Consider the following 18,836-nt stretch of genomic DNA (forward strand, 5'->3'; position numbering starts at 1 on the left):
AATGTCATGTGATATTGGTGGTATGACCATAAACTTATAGAAACGTAGTTGTATCTCGTCCATTCCGAGACATGTTTAATAATTTCACCGGAATTAATAAAATATGGTTAAGTTAAGTGAAATACAATTTTAATTTTACTTATGTTTAAATAAATAATTTTGATATTTACATTATATTTTCTCCTGCAGTCAAAAGTTTTAAACATGAGTAAATTTGAAAAAGAAATCAGTTAATATTCTATCAAATAATTTATAATAAGAATCGTCTACCTGTTAATAAATTCTCGCATGAAGTACTTGATCAATCTGGTCAAAATCTCATATAAATCACGATATCATTATGTTTTTATGATTCTTCCGTGGTGGGTGGGTGTGTGGGGTATGCATAACAAATGCGGTTGCTGTGGACGAGAATCCGATCATTTTCAATTTGTTTGAAATCTAATGTTTATTTTCGCTAATAAAAAGTCGTCGGATTTTTTCCCAATGAATTGAACGCTTCTTTCGGTGGGGATCAAAAAATTCCTTATTTTATTAATTTATTTACAAGATCCATCACAAGTTATTCCGTACAGAAGTTTTTAATTTAAAAGGGAGGAAAAATTATATTTAGGTCCCACAAAAAAAATATATTATTAAAAAGTTTTAAAAAATTCATGAAATATTTTCAAATCTCAAATTATGTACATTTATAACTTGACTAAAGATATTGACAATTGGACAATGATTATTTATAATTTTTTATGTGAGACCTAAATATAATTTTTTTTAAAATACAGAATTGAGATGTTTCGTGCAAATGAGGCAGAAAGAAAACTAAATGGAGAAAAAGTCACTTCCATTAAAAGGCCCTCGCCAAGAAAAAGGGCTGGTACGCAATGCATTGTAAATATCTGGTTCCAACTTCCAAGGCCATGCTTAAAAAACATTCGGCATTCACAAAAAAAAAAAAAAAATCTGTAAATATGTACTTATGGTAGTAATCTGACCTCCTTGAATATTATTCTAGAGTTTGATTTATAGCTGCTGGTTTGGGGTATCCTGGAAAAACAAAATAAGCAATCTGCATCCTCAAAATATTACTCCATTCTCGCATAAAGAAAAAGGGCATATTGCTTGTGAGACCTAATCAAGAGACAATAAAAATCTACAACCAACGACAGCTAATCTTCTCACGCAAACTTTCATCTTCACTAGACATATATAATGCCAATTAATTTTACCGTGTTAGAGTAAAACAAATCAAGTTTATTCAATATACATTTCATCCAGCACAATAACGATAAATATGCAAGCGAATACATTCGCGTGTGACAGATGAGGACTGGATTCCTGTGTGGATGTTTTGTCAATTATCAATACCACCCGTGCATCACACGTAAACTAGTGCATTGGTTAAAAGAATATGATGCGCACCATACAATAACATTACTAAATATTGCTTGAGATATATTTTTTTTTTTCAGGGATCGATAATGCTCGATAAAATGCTGGTAAAAAAAATGCTCGATAAAATATAACATTACTGTAAATATTTGGATTTTTTGGATATTAAGCATTTGATTTTTTTGGATAAAAGTGTATTTTTATGTCTTAAATATTATTTGAAGAGCATCTAATACCCTAAGCTATTTGTTGAAGCAATTTTAACCTTAAAATAATTAAAAAAATATTTTCACTCTTGTCGTCAATTTTCAACGTTGACTGCTAAAAATATTGCCTAGGATTCTAACATTAACCGTTAGAAAATTTAATAAAAAAATTAAAATTGCTCTAACAAATAATTTAAGATTCTGGATGCTTCTCAAAGAATAATTTAAAAGCAAAAATATACTTTTATTCTTTTTTCTTTTTTTAAGTTTGAAGGAGGCTAGACTAGCTCATGAGGGATTGAATCCACCCTTAAAATTTTTAATAAGGACTAACCCAACTTTTAAGAGTTTAGGTTTACTAGTACATGTTTAATTTTTTGTTCGTTAAAAATTAATTTGTTAAAAGTTTATTTGATAAGAATTAATTTAGTAAAAATTAATTATTGCAATAAAATTTATGTTTGACTATATTTTTTTAAAAGTTAGTTTGGTAAACTAAAAATTATTCAAATTATATATTATGAAATGTGTTTTTAAATGTACAATTACTAAAAAATTAAATTTTATAATTTATATTTTTTTATACAAATGCTTCATATTAAAAATATTTAAAAAATATGTGTGATACAAATTTTAAATAACATAAAATTTTATATGTTAATAATAACAATACAAAATTATAAAGTTTAATATATTGGGCAAAAATTATATAAATATTTAAATATACATTAATATTAAAAATTAAATGCTTTATGGATCTTTTTTTCACTTTATCTTGGTGTGATATCACATATCCATTAGATCAGATTAATTTTTTCCCTCAAGACGGATATCAAATTTGGTACACAAATATAAAAGATTAAAAAAATTTGGAGATATCCTATAAATCAATATATCATGTTATTTAGAATACAAATATTGTCATAAAAAAGAATACAAATATTAATATTTGGAGATATTTTAGTGGTTTACCTACGAAATTTAAATTTTTGTTAATGTTGATTAAATTATTAAAAATTGAATATCTATGGAAGCGACGGGTAGAAGGATTAGAATATTTTGGTGGATTTAATTAGTCATGTTTGATGATAAGAGTTTTGAGAAGAAGTTGGAGCCAATATTTTACAAGTGGAATATCATCAGTCATTGAGCATTATCGCAATATTGGCGTGAGCCATTTCTCAGAGACAGTGAAAACAGATAAGAAAGCAAAGGAATGGCAAAGAGAGAAAAAGAAGCACCAAAATATTGAATAATACTAAATGCACATTTTAAAAACTTCAAATAGTTATATTCTTTATGTTCATCTTCAGTCATTATTTAAATATATTTTTAGGATGTATTTTCTTATAAAATATTTTATCTAAACAATTTTCGGTATTTAAAAGTAAAATCTTATTTTTTTAAATGTGAAAAATAAGGTTTTTAAGTAGACTCTTAGTCTAGAAATCTTAAATTGATCATTTTTTTAAGTCTAGTTCTCACTGATAGGGTTCAAGGTTGGGATCAAAAACTCATGTAACTTTTTTTATAGCTTTTTATTGAAAATCTTAATTATATTAATATGTAATTTTTAAAAATTGTGTCATTTTCATATATTAATTAAAAATAAAATAAATCAAACAATTTTAACATGTTATTTTGCAACATTAACAACTTCAACAAAATAATTTTCAATAATTTCAATAACATGATCACTAAAAAAATGAAAAATATAAGGCCTAAAAGGACTAGCTCAAATTTAAGCTCATTTTCTAATGATTTGTGAGCATTGGCCTAAAAATTCTTTGATACAAAAATTCTCTCCTTTTTTTTAAGCCTGCTTTTGAAAATATGCAAGGTCTAAATAGGTAAATTGAAGGGTCTAGCTTTTATTGACACTTCCCGATATCTTGATAGTAATTGGAACCGACTCTTAAAGGGCTAAGGCCTAAACAAATTAGCATTTTTAAGATTGATTATACTTTAAAGTTTTATTATGCACAGCCCGACTTTAGGCCTTCGAGTTGAAGGGCCTACCTTAAGGGCTAGGGCCTTTTTTTATTTTTCAATTTAAAATTTTAAAAAAACATATTTAAAATTCTAAAAAAATTTGCACATAACATTAAGTCAAAAAAATAAATTTAAGTCAATCCACTCAACAACAAATTTAAGTATAATAAAAAATAGCAACATCATCAAATCAGTCTCGATAACAATTAGACTTTACTAGCATCATCAATTTAAATCCTTGATGGGTGAGGGACGGAGGAAAGGAGTACGGCTAGTTGTGTGCTTGCTTACTTGGTTGATCGATGGATGAAGGAGAAGGAATGAGAATGACCGAATGAGGTTAGGGTTTTCTTTTAGTATATGACTATTAGGGCTAAGCAAAAATCCTCTGATCCAGTTCAATCCAGTCAAATCTAAGATAGTCCTATTCTATCCGATCCTTATAAACACAGGTCCTGAAGGACCAAAAAGATTGAAAAAACCATACTATTTTTTTAGATTGGATTGGATAGGAGATTAGGCATCTCGATTACTTGGTCCAATTTAGTTCTATTAATTTATTTAATATAATTATAACTAATTTATTGTTGAGTTTGTTTTTAAATTATTGTTGAATTGTTGAGTGTTGTTTTTGTTGAAATTATAAATTTAAATCATTTGGACTATAACTGAAATATTTCTTTCTTGTTGTTAGAAATTATTTTAAACTTATTACGATTATAAGTGATTTTATTTTCTTAATTGAGTTTATTAGGTTGAAATGAATGATTGCCTCTCACAAAGAAAAAAGAAAAAAACTAGCTAAGCGAATATTAGACTAACAGGACTAGTCTTCTAGTCTTATAAATCAAGTCTAATCTTGTTAATCTTCATATTTTCATTGGATAAGATCGGATTATGGGTTGCCTAACTTAATCCTTTTTTTAAAAGAGACCAGACTTCGGGTTAGGCCAAAGTCTAGTACTGTCTAGTTCTTTGTGCAGCCTTAATGACTGTATGTAATATTTAATTTTTTTCATATTAAAATTTTAAAAATATATAAAAAGGTTTAAAAGGTTTGGTCGTAATCCTACAAGGCTGACCCTTTTATTTGTGGGCTCAAAAGGGCAAGCCATTGTAAGCCCAAATTATAAATTTATACCTCATAGTAACGGTCCAATCATAAATATTTTCAGACATAAATAGGTTTGGCCTTAATTATCTCCCCTAGAAGGAGATTGCTTTGGCATTGGGACAATATTCCAAGAGCAGTATTCAGATTTGAAATACTAAAATTAAAGCAAAAAAGAGTTCATCCTTTAAAATTTAATGGAAACTTATTCTACATAGCAAGTAGAGTTTTTTTGTCAAGATAGAAGTGAAAAGCTACTATATTCGCCCACGCCTGTCATTTGATTCTTTTAAGTTGTGTGGAATTAAAAAAGTTGGGAGCTGGGCTAAAGATTTGTTTATATCTATAGGAAAGTGTTAAATGGAAGTGTGAAAAGTGTCTTTTCAGTAGCTTAGAAAAAAGGAGTGAATAGTGTCTTTTATGATAATGTGAGGACAAAATTAAATGAAGAATTTATTTAAAAAACTAACCTATTAAAATGAGATAGTCCTTCATATTTGCAAATCTCAATCTACTTGTAAAGTTTTTTTTGAGATTCATAGTAAGAAGTATAAAATTACAATTGCAAACTTTGTTGTAGTTAGCAAGACTAATAAAGTCAAAACTTATCTTTATTGCTTGATGTCAGGAATGAAAATTTAAGTTAATTTCCAACTTGCTAGTGATTTGCTCGTGCAAAACTATCGCTTGATTTTACCTAAGCTTCTCTAGCATACAGAGGGCAATAGTTTCAAAAACACATTTTAAATTGAGCTAGTATTAAGTAATAAAAAAGCAGTAATCTAATGATATGGGAGAGACAAGGGACCCATTTTTTTAGTTTAAAATATCCAAATGTAACACACCATATAAATTAAAGGAAAAATGTAATTTTGGTCTTATAGTTACATCAAGTTTTGTTTTTAGTTCTTGTAGTTTTTTTTATGCTTTTAGCTCCTATAATTTCAAAAAGATTGGGTTATGTTTGTTTTTAGGTCCTTTTAATTTTAGTTTTTTTAGTGTTTTTAATCCTTACGGGGATTAAAGATATTGAAAAAAAATTATAAAGACTATAAGTAAAACCTAATAGAATTATAAGGACCAAATATTATATTTTCCTTAAATTAAATTTCAATATGGTAACATCAGCAGGCATTAATGGTTTATTGAATAATTGAGAAAATTTAGGAGAAAACCATGGCCTAACATCAGGAACATAGCGAGAAAGTTATCAACCAAACATAAGAAATAGGTAACAAAGGAGATCACAATTGTGGGATCTACGATCTACTTGTCTAAAGGCTCTTGAAAAGTGTAAGTGTTAAAATCAAGGGTAAAGGTGCATTTTTGCCCCTAATATTTTCTTCGAGGAGCACCCAGTACCCTGAGGTATTTTGCGTAGCATTTTTACCCCTTAAATAATTAATTTGAAGCATCTGTTGCCTTAACGTTAAACATCAAACGTTTTGTTAGAAAATGCTGACTAGAATTGAAGTTTGACTGAAAAACTCCACTTGTTATGCCAACTGGATTTAATTGACTTGTTGACTGAAAAATAAAAGGGCAAAAAGAGAATTTGACCAAGTCTAAACCTTCATGTCCTTCTTCTTGAACCGAATTTGAACTTTCATCTCCTTCTCCTTAGATCTCCTTCTCATTCTCCTTAAATCTTCAAGCTCTTTTGAACTCTATCTCCATCTCCTTACTCATCACCACTCACCATCCTTTAGTACGGTCATCGTCACTTCAACTTCGCAACATACTATAGGTGAACTAGGCGTAAGAGCTCAAGTGGAGGAAGGATTTGTGTTTTGTGTTGCTAGGTTAGAAGGTCTAAAGCATAAAGTAATTTATGTTACGTGCAAGGTTGTTCGCATTGTTAGGTTTAAAGATTCCATGTAATTTTAATATGAGGGATCGGGTGCTAGATACTTTCAAGAGTACCTTATCTTTAAAAATGGCCAAGGCACTCATTTGCACTTAGAATTGGCTATCATCAACCTCATGCACCCCACTAAAAGAGATTGATGCTGACTATTTTGATGAGACTTTGCATGCTATTGATGGTAATTTAAATAGCCTATTTGATTTGGATTCATTCTCCATATTATATAATATATATTATTACTTATTGATCTAATTGTCTTAATTTATCTCGTAAAGGAAGAGTCAGTAGCTCAATCTTTTGCCATATCATCACGCGATTTTGAAGAATGTAATGATTGAATGAGGATTCATGAGGCTAAACGGCTGATGCACCAAGATTATGCTATTTGAAAGTTATAATTATTGATCCTTGCTTATTTATTGCTAAATTATTGATTCTTGTATCCTTCACAAGTTTAAGCTTTTAAAATTATACTATTTATGTTAAATTAGAAAAACATGAAAAACATATGTTTCGATTGATTTTTTTATAAAGGAAATTGAGTGTTGGAAGCTAAATGGAGCTCTTGCATTAAGAAGAGCACTCATGCTAGCTCAAGATATGAGCAATTTGAGAATGATTGTCTCACTCTTGTTAATTGTATCCGGAAAGGCCAACCTAATCTAGGAGAGTGGATGAGTCATAATACTTGAGACGATATTCTAGCTTTGTTGGCATCTAAAGCTGGGTTTTTTCTTTTCTTTGTTCCACATAAAGGTAACATTATAGTCAATCATTTGATTACAGAAGCTTGTAAGGAGGTGAGCTCGCTTGGGTGTGTGTCCTCACCTTCTTTATCTATCATTATAGTAAAAGATGTTAAGAGCTCTATTGTTCAAAGTATTGCTCGACATAACCTTGTTTCCTAGATGGTGGCTAGCTGATTTTACTGCCTTTTCCTTTATGGCTTGTTGTTTAGTTTGTTTTGTCTTTAGAACTCTTTTGTATTGCTATGATCTTTGTTACTATTGAATGGTAATCCTCAGTTGGGAAAAAAGGCTTAATCGGTGGCTTACACCCACACATATAGGTGCAAACAAATATATGTGGGTACGAGTGGGTAGCCATCTATTTAACTAAAAATGAGTAGGTAATGGGTAAGGTCATGGGTGGCTCGTTCTTAAAGTCAAGAATAAGAGTCGAGCCTAAAGGTCTTATTTAAATAAGGGCTTAAGTTTTAAAAATTATTTTTTTTTAAAGTAACCAGGCTTGAGGGTCCATCCCTGATAAGCCTTATGAAAACAGGCTTAAGCACGGGCAACCCTTTAAGCCCTGATAAGCTGGGTTATTTTACACACGCATGTTTGATTGATAATAACACTATTTGGTTAATATTTACTACGGATGATGAAGCAGAAGTTGTAGACATAATTAATATTAAATATCCACTCTCTATCTTCAACAAGTGAACCTATACCTGAGAGATTTAATATTTTATTTTTAGATGATGATGTGGAGAATTTAAATTTATATTGATAAAAATTTTAATCTATTTAAAATTTTAAATCTTTGTTAAATTTTATGTGAGATTTCAATTTTTTTATGTTGAATTTTAAAATATTATGTTTAAATTTAAATGTTAGATTTTTTCAAGAAAGAGGGCTCAAGGGCCTGGCCCTGAGCCAAATAAATAAAGACTGGGCCTTAAAATTAAGTCAAATTTTAAATAACCAAATTTTAGGACCTAAGCCTTTAAGGGTCGAGCCCATAAAGGTCAAGCCCGCTTTGATTTTCACCTCTACTTGTGCTTGCCTGTGTACAACCCTACTTCATATATTTATGGGAATTCTTATGAAATTCTTGCATGCTAACAAATGGTACAATGCAACTAGAAAAGCATAATCTAAATGAAATATAGGTGGATGTAATTCTCTATGACATCTTCTATAATGTAATTTTTGTTTCTTCAAATGTAGCATTATTTAAAGGCAAAAAAAACATGATTCCTCTTAATAATAATAATAATAATAATAATAAATATAATCATACTTTTTTTCTATAAATATTCTTATCAAACTAAATCATTTTGGTGAGAGGTTAACATGGAGTTAGTGCCAGCTATATAAAATTATAAATATTACACGAGTTACCTAAAATATTAGTCACATGATTGAAAAACTAAAAGGTGGGTGGATCGTCTAAAGTTGTCAGGACAAAGTAGGGTTGTGTAGAAGTTTTTCAATCCTATTCAACCCAATCTGACTTGAGAAGGTTAGGTCTTGTTAAAAATTAGTCTTTCAAGATTGAAAAGACTAAAAAATCATATTATTTTTTTGGGTTAGATTGTACAGGAGATTGGGCATCTAGATCATCTGGTCCTATTAAATTTATTTAATATGATTATAATTAATTTACTAATTATTTATAATAATAAGTTAAGACTAATAATAGTTTAATAAGTCTGGTTTCTCGTATAGTCGCATGCTCAAACCAATAATTTAATAATCTGAACTACTTGGACTGTAACTAATTTTTTTTTCTTATTTTTGGAAATTATAATGAATTTATTATGGTTATAAGTGTTTTAATTATTTTAATTAAGTTTATTAGGTTGAAATAAATTACTGCCTTTCATAGAAAAAAAAGAAAAAAAACTAAGTGAGTACTGAACTAACAAGATCAATTTCTTAGTCTTATGGACCAAGTTTGATTTTGTTAATCTTTAGGTTATCACTAGACCAAATCAGATTATGGGTTTTCCAACCTAATTCTTTTCATGAAAGAAACCAGAATTCAGGCTAGGCTAAAATTTCAGTCTAGTCCAATCCTTTATGCAGCCCTAGGATAGAGCATCATGTTTTCTAATGAAGCGAAGTAGGCAAGAATCAAAACACACACACACACACACACACACACACGTGTATGTATATATGTATATCATTACTATAAAAATAGAATTTAGCAAGGGATTGTGTTTTAGTGAGGAATTTTGTCCCTTGCTAAATTCGTAGCTAAATAAAGACTTACTAAATTTAGCAAGGGCTCGTATTTTACTCGCTAATTAGCAAATGATTCAATCCTTCGCTAATTTTTAATGAGGGGCACATCTCTCACTACTATTATTCAAAATTCAATAACTTTAGTGAAGGATTAGTCTATCGCTAATCTCTTGCTAAATATGTATATATTTAAAAATAATAATGTTACATCACTCATCATGTGTGCGTTAACTTGTAACATGTTGCTAACAAACTCGTGTCTTGTCAATCGTTGTGTCACCGATCATATCATACCTTATCACCTGTCACATATGTGACAATTTATGATATATCATTATTCATCTTGCGTCATGTCACCTGCTCCTTAGTCCCTACCATCTCATATATTCATTATATTTATGCCAAAATCAAGATTTGAACCTTTAATCTCCTACCTTCTAAGCTTTATACTCTCCTTTTTTATCAGTTGAATTGAAAGATACTTAGAGTCGTTATGTGAAAAATTAAATATATATTATTTTACTATATAAATATATTAAATAATATATTATAAAAATACACACACATATATATTAAATTTTATTTTTAATTATTAATATGTTAAAAATATTTATATTTTATTTAAATTATTCTTTATATTATATTTTTAATAAAAAATTATTTTATTAATGAAAATCAATTTAAAATAAAGAAAATATTAAATATTAAATAATTTTATTATGAATATTTTAGTTAATTTTTAAATTAAATTTTTATTTTTAAATAAAAATAATTAAATATATAATTAAAATTATTGTCAAAAATTAATTTTTTTTTGCAATAATTAGCTCGAAACAGAATCTCTCATTAATTATCTTATTTTAGATAAGGATTAACTATCTCTTACTATTTTTCTCGTTAGTTATCTTATTTAGAGAGGATTAACAATCATTCACTATTTTTTTAATTAATTTTAAGTTGAGTTATGAAATTAATATTTTTTACTAATTTTTTATTAATTTAATATTTTAAAGAAAAATAAAGAATCTTTTATTAAATTCTGTCACTAATTTATATTTTTCTACCAATGTGTTTATGTATGTATGTATGTATTTGCGATATTCGAGAACTGAAGATTATAATAACGATAATAAATAAGTGTTTTCGGTTTGGTGGTGCCACAGGCTGTAAGTTACTGGCAATATCCAATGAGCTGGAGGGCCGTCAGAAAAGAGCTTCAACTGTTCAACAATTTTGACTTTTGAGCTGAAAAAAACTTCATGTATGAAAAAAAAAAAAAAACCTCTTCTTCGACTGCTGGTCTGTTGATTTCTGTTTGAGCCAATTGGATTTTGATTCCGAGTAACAAAATGAGCGTTATCGACATTCTAACCAGAGTTGATTCGATCTGCAAGAAGTACGACAAATACGACGTCGACAAGCACAAGGATTCCAATATCTCCGGTGATGATGCTTTTGCTCGACTCTACGCCGTAGTCGAAGCCGACATCGAGGCAGCTCTCGAGGTCAGATTCTCATTTTTATTTTCTTATGTTCAGGTCCTCATTTTTCTTCATTCTTTCTTCATTGCTTTAGAAACTCAAGGAAAGGTCTGGGGTATTTTAAAATTCAATATTAGTTTGGTGGGCAAAACGATAGATGCGGTAATGACAGATTCTTGCTCTAACTGATGAAAATTTATTTGAACTTTGTGGTGCCAAACAACCCCCCCCCCCGAAAAGAAAAATCTCTAATATCACGCAGGATTCAATTCTTTGTAGAAAGCAGAAACTGCTTCCAAGGAGAAAAGTAGGGCATCTGTTGTGGCCATCAATGCTGAGATTCGTCGTACTAAGGCTCGGTTGCTGGAGGAGGTCCCCAAGTTGCAGAGATTGGCCGTAAAGAAGGTTGGTTTTTGCTTTCTGTCAGTTCGAGATTCTATCAATTAAAATGGTTCTTAAGGGTTATTACTCCTTAGTTTCTGCATTGCGAGAATGTACATTTATGTGATCTAATTGAAATTGTGGGAATAAAATTTGACGACGAGAAAAAAAAGAAGATTACATAAACGTACATTCATTGTATCTTTGCTGTGTATGTTTTCTCAATAGCTTAATCATGTGCTTTTTTTAACTTGACTTACTAGCACGCAAAGCTTCAAAATCATCCATTCCTATACGTGCCTTATGCATGATAAAATATAATTCATCGTCCGCAGGTAAAAGGGCTTTCATCAGAAGAATTTGCTGCTCGTAATGATCTAGTTCTTGTACTGCCAGAGAGGATCCATGCTATCCCAGATGGTACCCCTGCTGCACCCAAAAAAACAGGAGGTTGGGCTGCTTCTGCTTCACGTACTGAAATTAGGTTTGATTCAGGTAATTAATGTTATCTATATCTCGTGCTGTTAGATTAGTTTATGTTTGGGAGTTTCTAAACTTATCGCTGTAGTTACAGTCATGTAATTCATGTCTACTACAGATGGTCAATTTGACGGTGAATACTTTCAACAAACTGAGGAATCAAGTAAATTCCGGCAAGAGTTTGAAATGCGTAAAATGAAGCAGGCAAGTCATATTGGCCCCGGGGGGGGGAATTTTTGTTAATTTTTTGCGTAATGTATATGTTGTATGTTATGCTTTTATATCTGATAATATCAAAGCATCTGCAGGATGAAGGTTTGGATATGATTGCAGAAGGCTTGGATACATTGAAAAACATGGCACACGATATGAATGAGGTCAGTTGCCTTATTGAGTTTATTCTCCTCTGTGTTTTGTTTCTCCATCATATTATGTTTCATTTTTAATTCAGTGCGCTAAATGCAGGAACTAGATAGACAAGTTCCACTAATGGATGAGATTGACGCGAAGGTAAGTTGATTTTCTTCTGTTGCTAAAGCTTTGAAATGTGGGGGAATGTAAAAATTACATAATTGAATTTTCTAAGTCGAAGCTAACATGACAAGATGACTATTTGCGTTTTGCGATCTTCCCAGGTGGACAAAGCATCATCTGACCTAAAGAATACCAATGTCAGGCTTAAAGACACAGTGAACCAGGTTATTTAACTGTGACCCTCTTTTAAGCTTAGATTTTTAGGCACTTCAGATTTCTTGTTAATTCTTACAATGGTTTTGGTTTTCACACAGCTTCGATCCAGTCGAAATTTCTGCATTGACATTGTGCTGTTGATTATAATTTTGGGAATTGCTGCCTATTTGTACAAGTAAGACTTTCAACTACTTTATGATTTCCTGAAACAAAACAGCATTTCTCTTATCTAACAGATTTTAAATCCAATATACATTCCTCTTCTTACTAACTTCACGTCAATATTGGAAACCTGGATGCGTGAATAAATACTGGCATGAAGATTGAAATTCTACAAACTTAATTTGGGAATCTTGAGCTTCATCTTTACTCTTTGGTAGATCCGGTGTGAAGTTTCTTCATAAAGGCATTCATCACATGCTACAGACATTGCCATGCTTCATTTGCAGCAGAACAAATTTCTGAGAAATTTTGTAACTTACTACCGATAAAAGGACTGAGTCAAACTTGTTCGTTGAGACCATAATCATGTTAACAAGTGTATTTTTTGTGTTGCCAGGATCATTTTCCCCACTTTAATTAAATAAAAATCAATATCATGTGAATTTAGTTTCAAATGTGAAGGTGTTGAAAAAATTAATTCCATGTCTAACCAAAATCTTTCATTTTCCTGATGTGGCTGTTTATCTCTTTCCTCATGGCATCACTGGAATCTTTTATATCTTGGATGTTGCACCTTGTGTATAACTTGCGTTCTAGGTGATGCATTCTCTCATAAGTTTGCTTGTTCGGAATAGTTTCTAACCTGTGCGTTTAATTGCAGTGTGCTGAAGAAATGATTTGATACAGGAGGTTGTATTGAATTTGTTGGATGTGGTCGTACGTGAGCCTGTGCCGTGTATTTTCCTGAAAATATCATGCTTGTGAGTTGTGAAGTTCCGTTCTGTTTTGTTTTTGTTTGTGTGTGTGTTTCTTCTGGCACTCGAGAGATATACAGATATGTGTCTGTCCTTTACAGTCAGGTCCCTTATCCATATATGGTGGAACGACCCGTTGCTATGTCTAATAGTTACGGTTCCTTCATGTCCTTGCTTCACAATATCTACAGATTTGGCGTTGATATTGATGTCTTGGGGATGCCTGTACAAAACACTATTCGATTATATTGTTCCATTAACCTTGTAAACGCATTGTTTACATAAAGGACTTCGCATCATGATTATATTCTTTAATTTTGAACCAGTATTCGATTTCACTTGGGAGGGAGGGAGAAAGGGAGGTGGGGTGGAATCTGATCAGCCTAAAGGTACATGAGATGAAAATGTACTTGCTGACCTGCATTCTTTATTCTCTGTAATCTTTCTGTGATCTTCAAGAACAATGTCATCGTGCTTCCATTAATCAATTTTGTTCGAAACTTTATTATTGGACTTTTATTATACTTCATTATCAGTGAGAAAGAAAGGAAGGGTGGAAAAATCGCTTTGAAAAGGCCATTCGGAAGTGGGAACACGACTACTGGCGAAGAATGAAGATGGTCAGTTAATACTCTTCCATGACGTTCACCCCTCGCCCGAAAGTCTCACGCGGAGCCCGCAGCCTCAGCTCATAATCGCTGTTCGGATTAATAATTTGTTTTGTTTGAAATTTTCATTTTTTTTGTTTTAATAGTAGTTTTTAAGAAAACATTTTGCCGCACGAAAAATAAAGTTGAAAAAAGTAGCTCCTTTTTTTTTTAATATTGTTTACAGGTATTTTTTTTAATTAGAGACAATTCTACAAAATATAAACATCTCTCCCTATTAAAAAAAAGGTAGCTATTTAACAATGAATTAAGGATGTTTAAGTTATCAGGATAAAAGTAATTTAAACAACTTGAGCATTATTTAAGCATCCGCATAGTATACGGTGCTCATGGGCTCATTAGGCCAGAGCAATTTTATCCCTTCATTTGAGTTTAAATTGATCTTTGTCGTATATTTAAATTGATTTTTAAATGTTTTTAATATTATATTTATTAACATAAAAAGATAAATTTTTTTAATTTAATCTTGATTATTTAAAGTACATTTAAATAATTAATTTATAAAATTTATAAATTTTTTAATATTAACTTTAAAGTTCAGAGTTTATCTGGATAATTAAATTATAAAATTATAAAATTTTTAATATTAAATTAGACTGTTGAATTAAATATGTACTAGCCAGATTGGTAATGAATACATTTATTAAAATTTTAAATTTTTTGATATTTTTATATTGATAAACATAATATTAAAAATATTTAAAAATTAATTTAAATAAATGGGAAAGATCAATTTAGGTTTAAATCAAGGGCCAGAATTGCTCTTGATGACCACTCGGTGCTTGTTATAACTGATGAGTAGGGGTGAAAATAGATTAGGTTGAGTCAAACTTTGGCCAAATAGGTTTAAGCTTGTGTGGTAAGTCAGAAGCCTGAGTTTGATTTAAAGTTTGTATAAAATTTTTTTCATGGCTCAAGCCTGATCCTACTTAAAGCATGGCCTGACTTGCAAGTTTATTTAAAATTCTACCTAAAAGTAAGTATTTTAAATAAGCTAACATTTTAGTTTTAAACATTTCAAATATATGTTAAAACTATTAGTATATATCGTATAAATTAATTTATCAATTATAATATATAATAATTAAAAGGACTTACTAACCATAATACAACACAATAATAAAATAATAATATTAAAATTAATATATAAATACAATTGGATTAAAAACATAAATAAAATAAAAAAGAATAGATCGATTAAAAATTAAATAGTGAAATTACCGTGTGTGCGTGATATATTACATAATACGTGTGTGTGTGTGTGTAAATAGGTCAGTTTATTGAACTTCTAGGCAAGGCTTTAAAAAAATAAGTTTGGTCTATTGAAAAAGCCTAATAAAAAATATAAACTTTGCCTGAATTTATTTAGTAAATAAGTTAGGTTGAGTTTAAAATAGATCATAATGTAGGACCCCCATAAGGCTCTGATCTATTTTTTTTTTTTATTGACGAGCACCGGGTGCAAATGCATTATTTAAGGGGTAAGATTTACCCGCTTTTGTTCTTGGGTAGGTTGCCCTTGGAAAGATTCCTTTTCCAATTGAATATATCATATCGAGTAATGAACTGGAGACGTTTGGTGGATGCTGATTGTTTGAGTTGCAGAGCTAGTTTCCTCGCCGTAACATAAGTATTGCTTCTAGTCAATGCCCATGGCCAGAGCCCCACTCTTTCTATTACGGACTTTCCATATTCCTTTACAACATACTTTCGCACTAATTAAGTATCCTCGATCGGTTGAATATATTATTCAATCAGACATTGTTGGAGAACTATAGTCTAAAACATATTCCTCAAGATATTCCATCCAAGCTTCTTTGTTTTCATGCTGTCACATCACAATTATTTATTGGAAATCAAACATCAAATTCAAATACATAGGTCCTATCTTAAACAGATTAATCATATACCTATTCATCGACATATAATTTATTCAATAAAATAAACCAAGGATACTCATTTTCGAAACTTAACACAAAAATGTTCATCACAATCATCTACGTTAACTTTATAACTCGCATTTTAACTTTTATAGGTCGACTGTATAATGCATTCCCAAACTAATTTGAAGGTTTATTAAAGCACTGTTCCACAACATTGTTCTTTAAACAATCTATATTAAATGTCACTTACACGCAACTCTGATAATCCTGTTAAAATGAAGCAAAGCAAATGGCGTACAGTTTCACATATGTTCAATGCCAATGAGCTATGAAGAATAGTATAACACACTACACACATGCTGAAAAGCTTCGTCCTCTTGCTTCTTTTTCTGCAATCTTTCATCTTCACATTCTGCATGCCTAAACATGTATATACACGTATATACGTACATGAATGTGAATAAATCTCTTAAATGTATCCTGCAAAGGCCAAGTTATTAAGCTCTTGAGGCTGTATGATGGCATTCCAATGATCAAAGCTGTTGAAACCACTAGTGTAGTAGCCTTTGCTTGCGTCTATGCCTAGCATGTCCCTCTTATGATCATCCTCACTTAGCTTTTTAAAGGGAGGAGAATCATAAAGTTCCAATTGGTCTTGTTCACAGAGTTTTCTCTTCAAGCTCCCAGCAGTAGATTCTGAGAACTGTGCTTCTATGATGTTTGAGGTGTCTTCATGGTCAAAAGCATTATCGTTACGCTGAAAGCTTAAGCTTGATGATGCCTGTCCGTTGGAAGGATGAGTACTCGTCTTAGTTGCTAGAATATATGGCAACATGGGAAATTCATTGGCCACACAGTTTTTGATAGTTTCATCATCAGGATCAGGATTCTCATAGTTCATCTGTTGAAAGTAGCTTGTAGGTTCATAACTAGGTTCATTCGACTCCTCCCAAGTGCTTCTAGGGCTGCAGTTTTTTTGACGAACTCTGCACAGAACCCAATCATCCAGCTGTACAAAAGGAAGAAAACATCAGAACTATATATTATATTCTTAGATAAACACATCAAACATACTTTTCAGTAGGACCACCACAGACACACACACACATATATAACATGATGACATCTATATCAAAACCAAACTTGGTTTACTTTCATCATCTAGAAAAGGAGGAAGGAAAAAGAAAACAACGGGCATCATGTAATTGACCTACTCTCATAGAGCCTCTTTGCTTGTAACTCAAGATCATTGAATCGAGCAGCCTATACTCATGCATGATCCAATCGGTTTTAGACCCTTTAGGGGGACGACCCTTGTAGAACACAAGGGCTTTCTTCACTCCAATGCTCTTCATTCCACACGAAGTAAGAATGGGTTTATCAGTCCCTGTAGCCTTCCAATAACCTGACCCAGCTGCTCTATTCGGCCTCAGCCCATTCGGATACTTTCTGTCCCTCGGAGTGAAGAAAAACCACTCGTCTGCTCCAAAGAAAGCCTTGCCTATCATAAACAAAAACTACCATTGTTTCAGCGACTTGTTCATGAAGAAAACAAATGAAACAGAAAATAGCAATATTGGATTCAAGTTGTAATAACCACACGTACTTGGAAGCTCCCACGGGTTGAACTTATAGAGATCTATGTCTGCAATGAATGAAGCAGGGAGAGGACATGAAGTCACTTTGTTTCTGAGGTAGTGAACCATGAGCTCCTCGTCTGAAGGGTGGAATCTAAATCCAGGAGGGAGTTGAAGTTCGAAGTTAGGATCTCTCTCCATGGGAAATAAAGGCTACGGAGGAAACTAGGGAATTTACCAAAGAATCGCAGATCGATATTATCGACCAAGATGGCTGTAAGCTTGAAATCGCTGTGCATGGAGATCTATATATATATGCTGCTTGATCATGCAGAAAGAGACAATTATTGGGTAATATAATAACAAGGTACAAAAAGATTGCATGACGAACGTGCAGGGATGCGATAAGAAAGCAACCAATTTGTCTCATGTTTTGTACCAAACATTCTTCAAAGGCCACATCATTCAATCGCCGAGATTATTACTTTAAAACTTGAACAAAAGATTCAGTCCTATGGTCGTTAAAGGCGGTCGATTACAGCCTTGGTGAAAATTAAACGACAAGTCTCGAGATTTTCTTTATTAAATTATCCATATATTTGTCGCAAATCACATTGCTTACTAGTTATACAGCTGTATTTTTTTCATTTGATAATATGCTGCTGGTTCTAAGTTCTAAATCATTGGAGGAAACACAGGATATCTAATTTAATTTTTTTGGTTATATGACGTGTTTGTTATTGCAGCTATCCTAAAATTAAGGAGACTTGATTTTGATATGAAAAATTATTTTATTCCAAGTGGGGCAACAAATTCAGATGATAAAGCAACGCATTATAATTTTGGGTTCCAATTAAACTATTGAAGATAGGGTTTACTTGTTATAGTTGTGATAAACAAAATGCATTCACTTGGTCCATGGATATAGGATTAAATTATGAACAGGAAACTATTATAATAATTCAGAGCAGACTCTGTGACTTCTAACGTTAAATGTTGAAGCAAAGTCCGCTAAAATGGACATGGAATGAAAGTTGATGGTACATGTCAGAGGGTCTGGTGATGAGAGTACAATTCTGCTTTCAAGCAAACATGAAAATATATAACCTACCTTTTTTATACCAACCAGGAGATTCCGCAGCAAGTTTGCATGAGGGAGTTAATAATATGATAGACTTATTTTGGATTGAAAAGAAATTAAGATGGACAAGTGGGATGT

The 18,836-nt window shown here is 31.3% G+C and overlaps 2 protein-coding genes across 2 annotated transcripts; one reads left to right on the forward strand and one right to left on the reverse strand.

Moving 5' to 3' along the window:
• The first annotated feature begins 10,705 nt into the window (after positions 1–10,705).
• LOC129291055 (syntaxin-71-like) lies at positions 10,706–13,804 on the forward strand. Its single transcript, XM_054928174.1, has 9 exons — positions 10,706–11,045; positions 11,301–11,426; positions 11,738–11,897; positions 12,001–12,086; positions 12,191–12,259; positions 12,348–12,392; positions 12,518–12,580; positions 12,671–12,747; positions 13,396–13,804. The coding sequence occupies exons 1-9, from the start codon at positions 10,890–10,892 to the stop codon at positions 13,409–13,411; spliced, it is 798 nt and encodes a 265-aa protein (XP_054784149.1). The 5' UTR covers positions 10,706–10,889; the 3' UTR covers positions 13,412–13,804.
• A 2,422-nt stretch (positions 13,805–16,226) lies between these two features.
• Positions 16,227–17,877, reverse strand: LOC129291049 (NAC domain-containing protein 2-like). The gene is made up of 3 exons (XM_054928159.1): positions 17,647–17,877; positions 17,255–17,541; positions 16,227–17,049 (listed from the first exon to the last, which is right to left on the reverse strand). The coding sequence occupies exons 1-3, from the start codon at positions 17,816–17,818 to the stop codon at positions 16,510–16,512; spliced, it is 999 nt and encodes a 332-aa protein (XP_054784134.1). The 5' UTR covers positions 17,819–17,877; the 3' UTR covers positions 16,227–16,509.
• Between the last annotated feature and the right edge of the window lie 959 nt (positions 17,878–18,836).

Source organism: Prosopis cineraria, unplaced genomic scaffold (assembly GCF_029017545.1).
Source record: "Prosopis cineraria cultivar Desert tree isolate PC_DT_omini unplaced genomic scaffold, ASM2901754v1 PC1, whole genome shotgun sequence".
Taxonomy (NCBI): domain Eukaryota; kingdom Viridiplantae; phylum Streptophyta; class Magnoliopsida; order Fabales; family Fabaceae; genus Prosopis; species Prosopis cineraria.

Bases quoted from the DNA above. Each gene is read 5' to 3' on its own strand.
- LOC129291049 (XM_054928159.1), bottom strand. From the start codon at position 17,818: ATGGAGAGAGATCCTAACTTCGAACTTCAACTCCCTCCTGGATTTAGA. The intron at 17,542-17,646 runs GTACGTGTGGTT...TGTTTATGATAG, and splicing joins CAACCCGTGGGAGCTTCCAA to GCAAGGCTTTCTTTGGAGCA. The intron at 17,050-17,254 runs GTAGGTCAATTA...CCTTTTGTACAG, and splicing joins AGCAAAGAGGCTCTATGAGA to CTGGATGATTGGGTTCTGTG.
- LOC129291055 (XM_054928174.1), top strand. From the start codon at position 10,890: ATGAGCGTTATCGACATTCTAACCAGAGTTGATTCGATCTGCAAGAAG. The intron at 11,427-11,737 runs GTTGGTTTTTGC...CATCGTCCGCAG, and splicing joins AGAGATTGGCCGTAAAGAAG to GTAAAAGGGCTTTCATCAGA. The intron at 12,260-12,347 runs GTCAGTTGCCTT...CGCTAAATGCAG, and splicing joins TGGCACACGATATGAATGAG to GAACTAGATAGACAAGTTCC.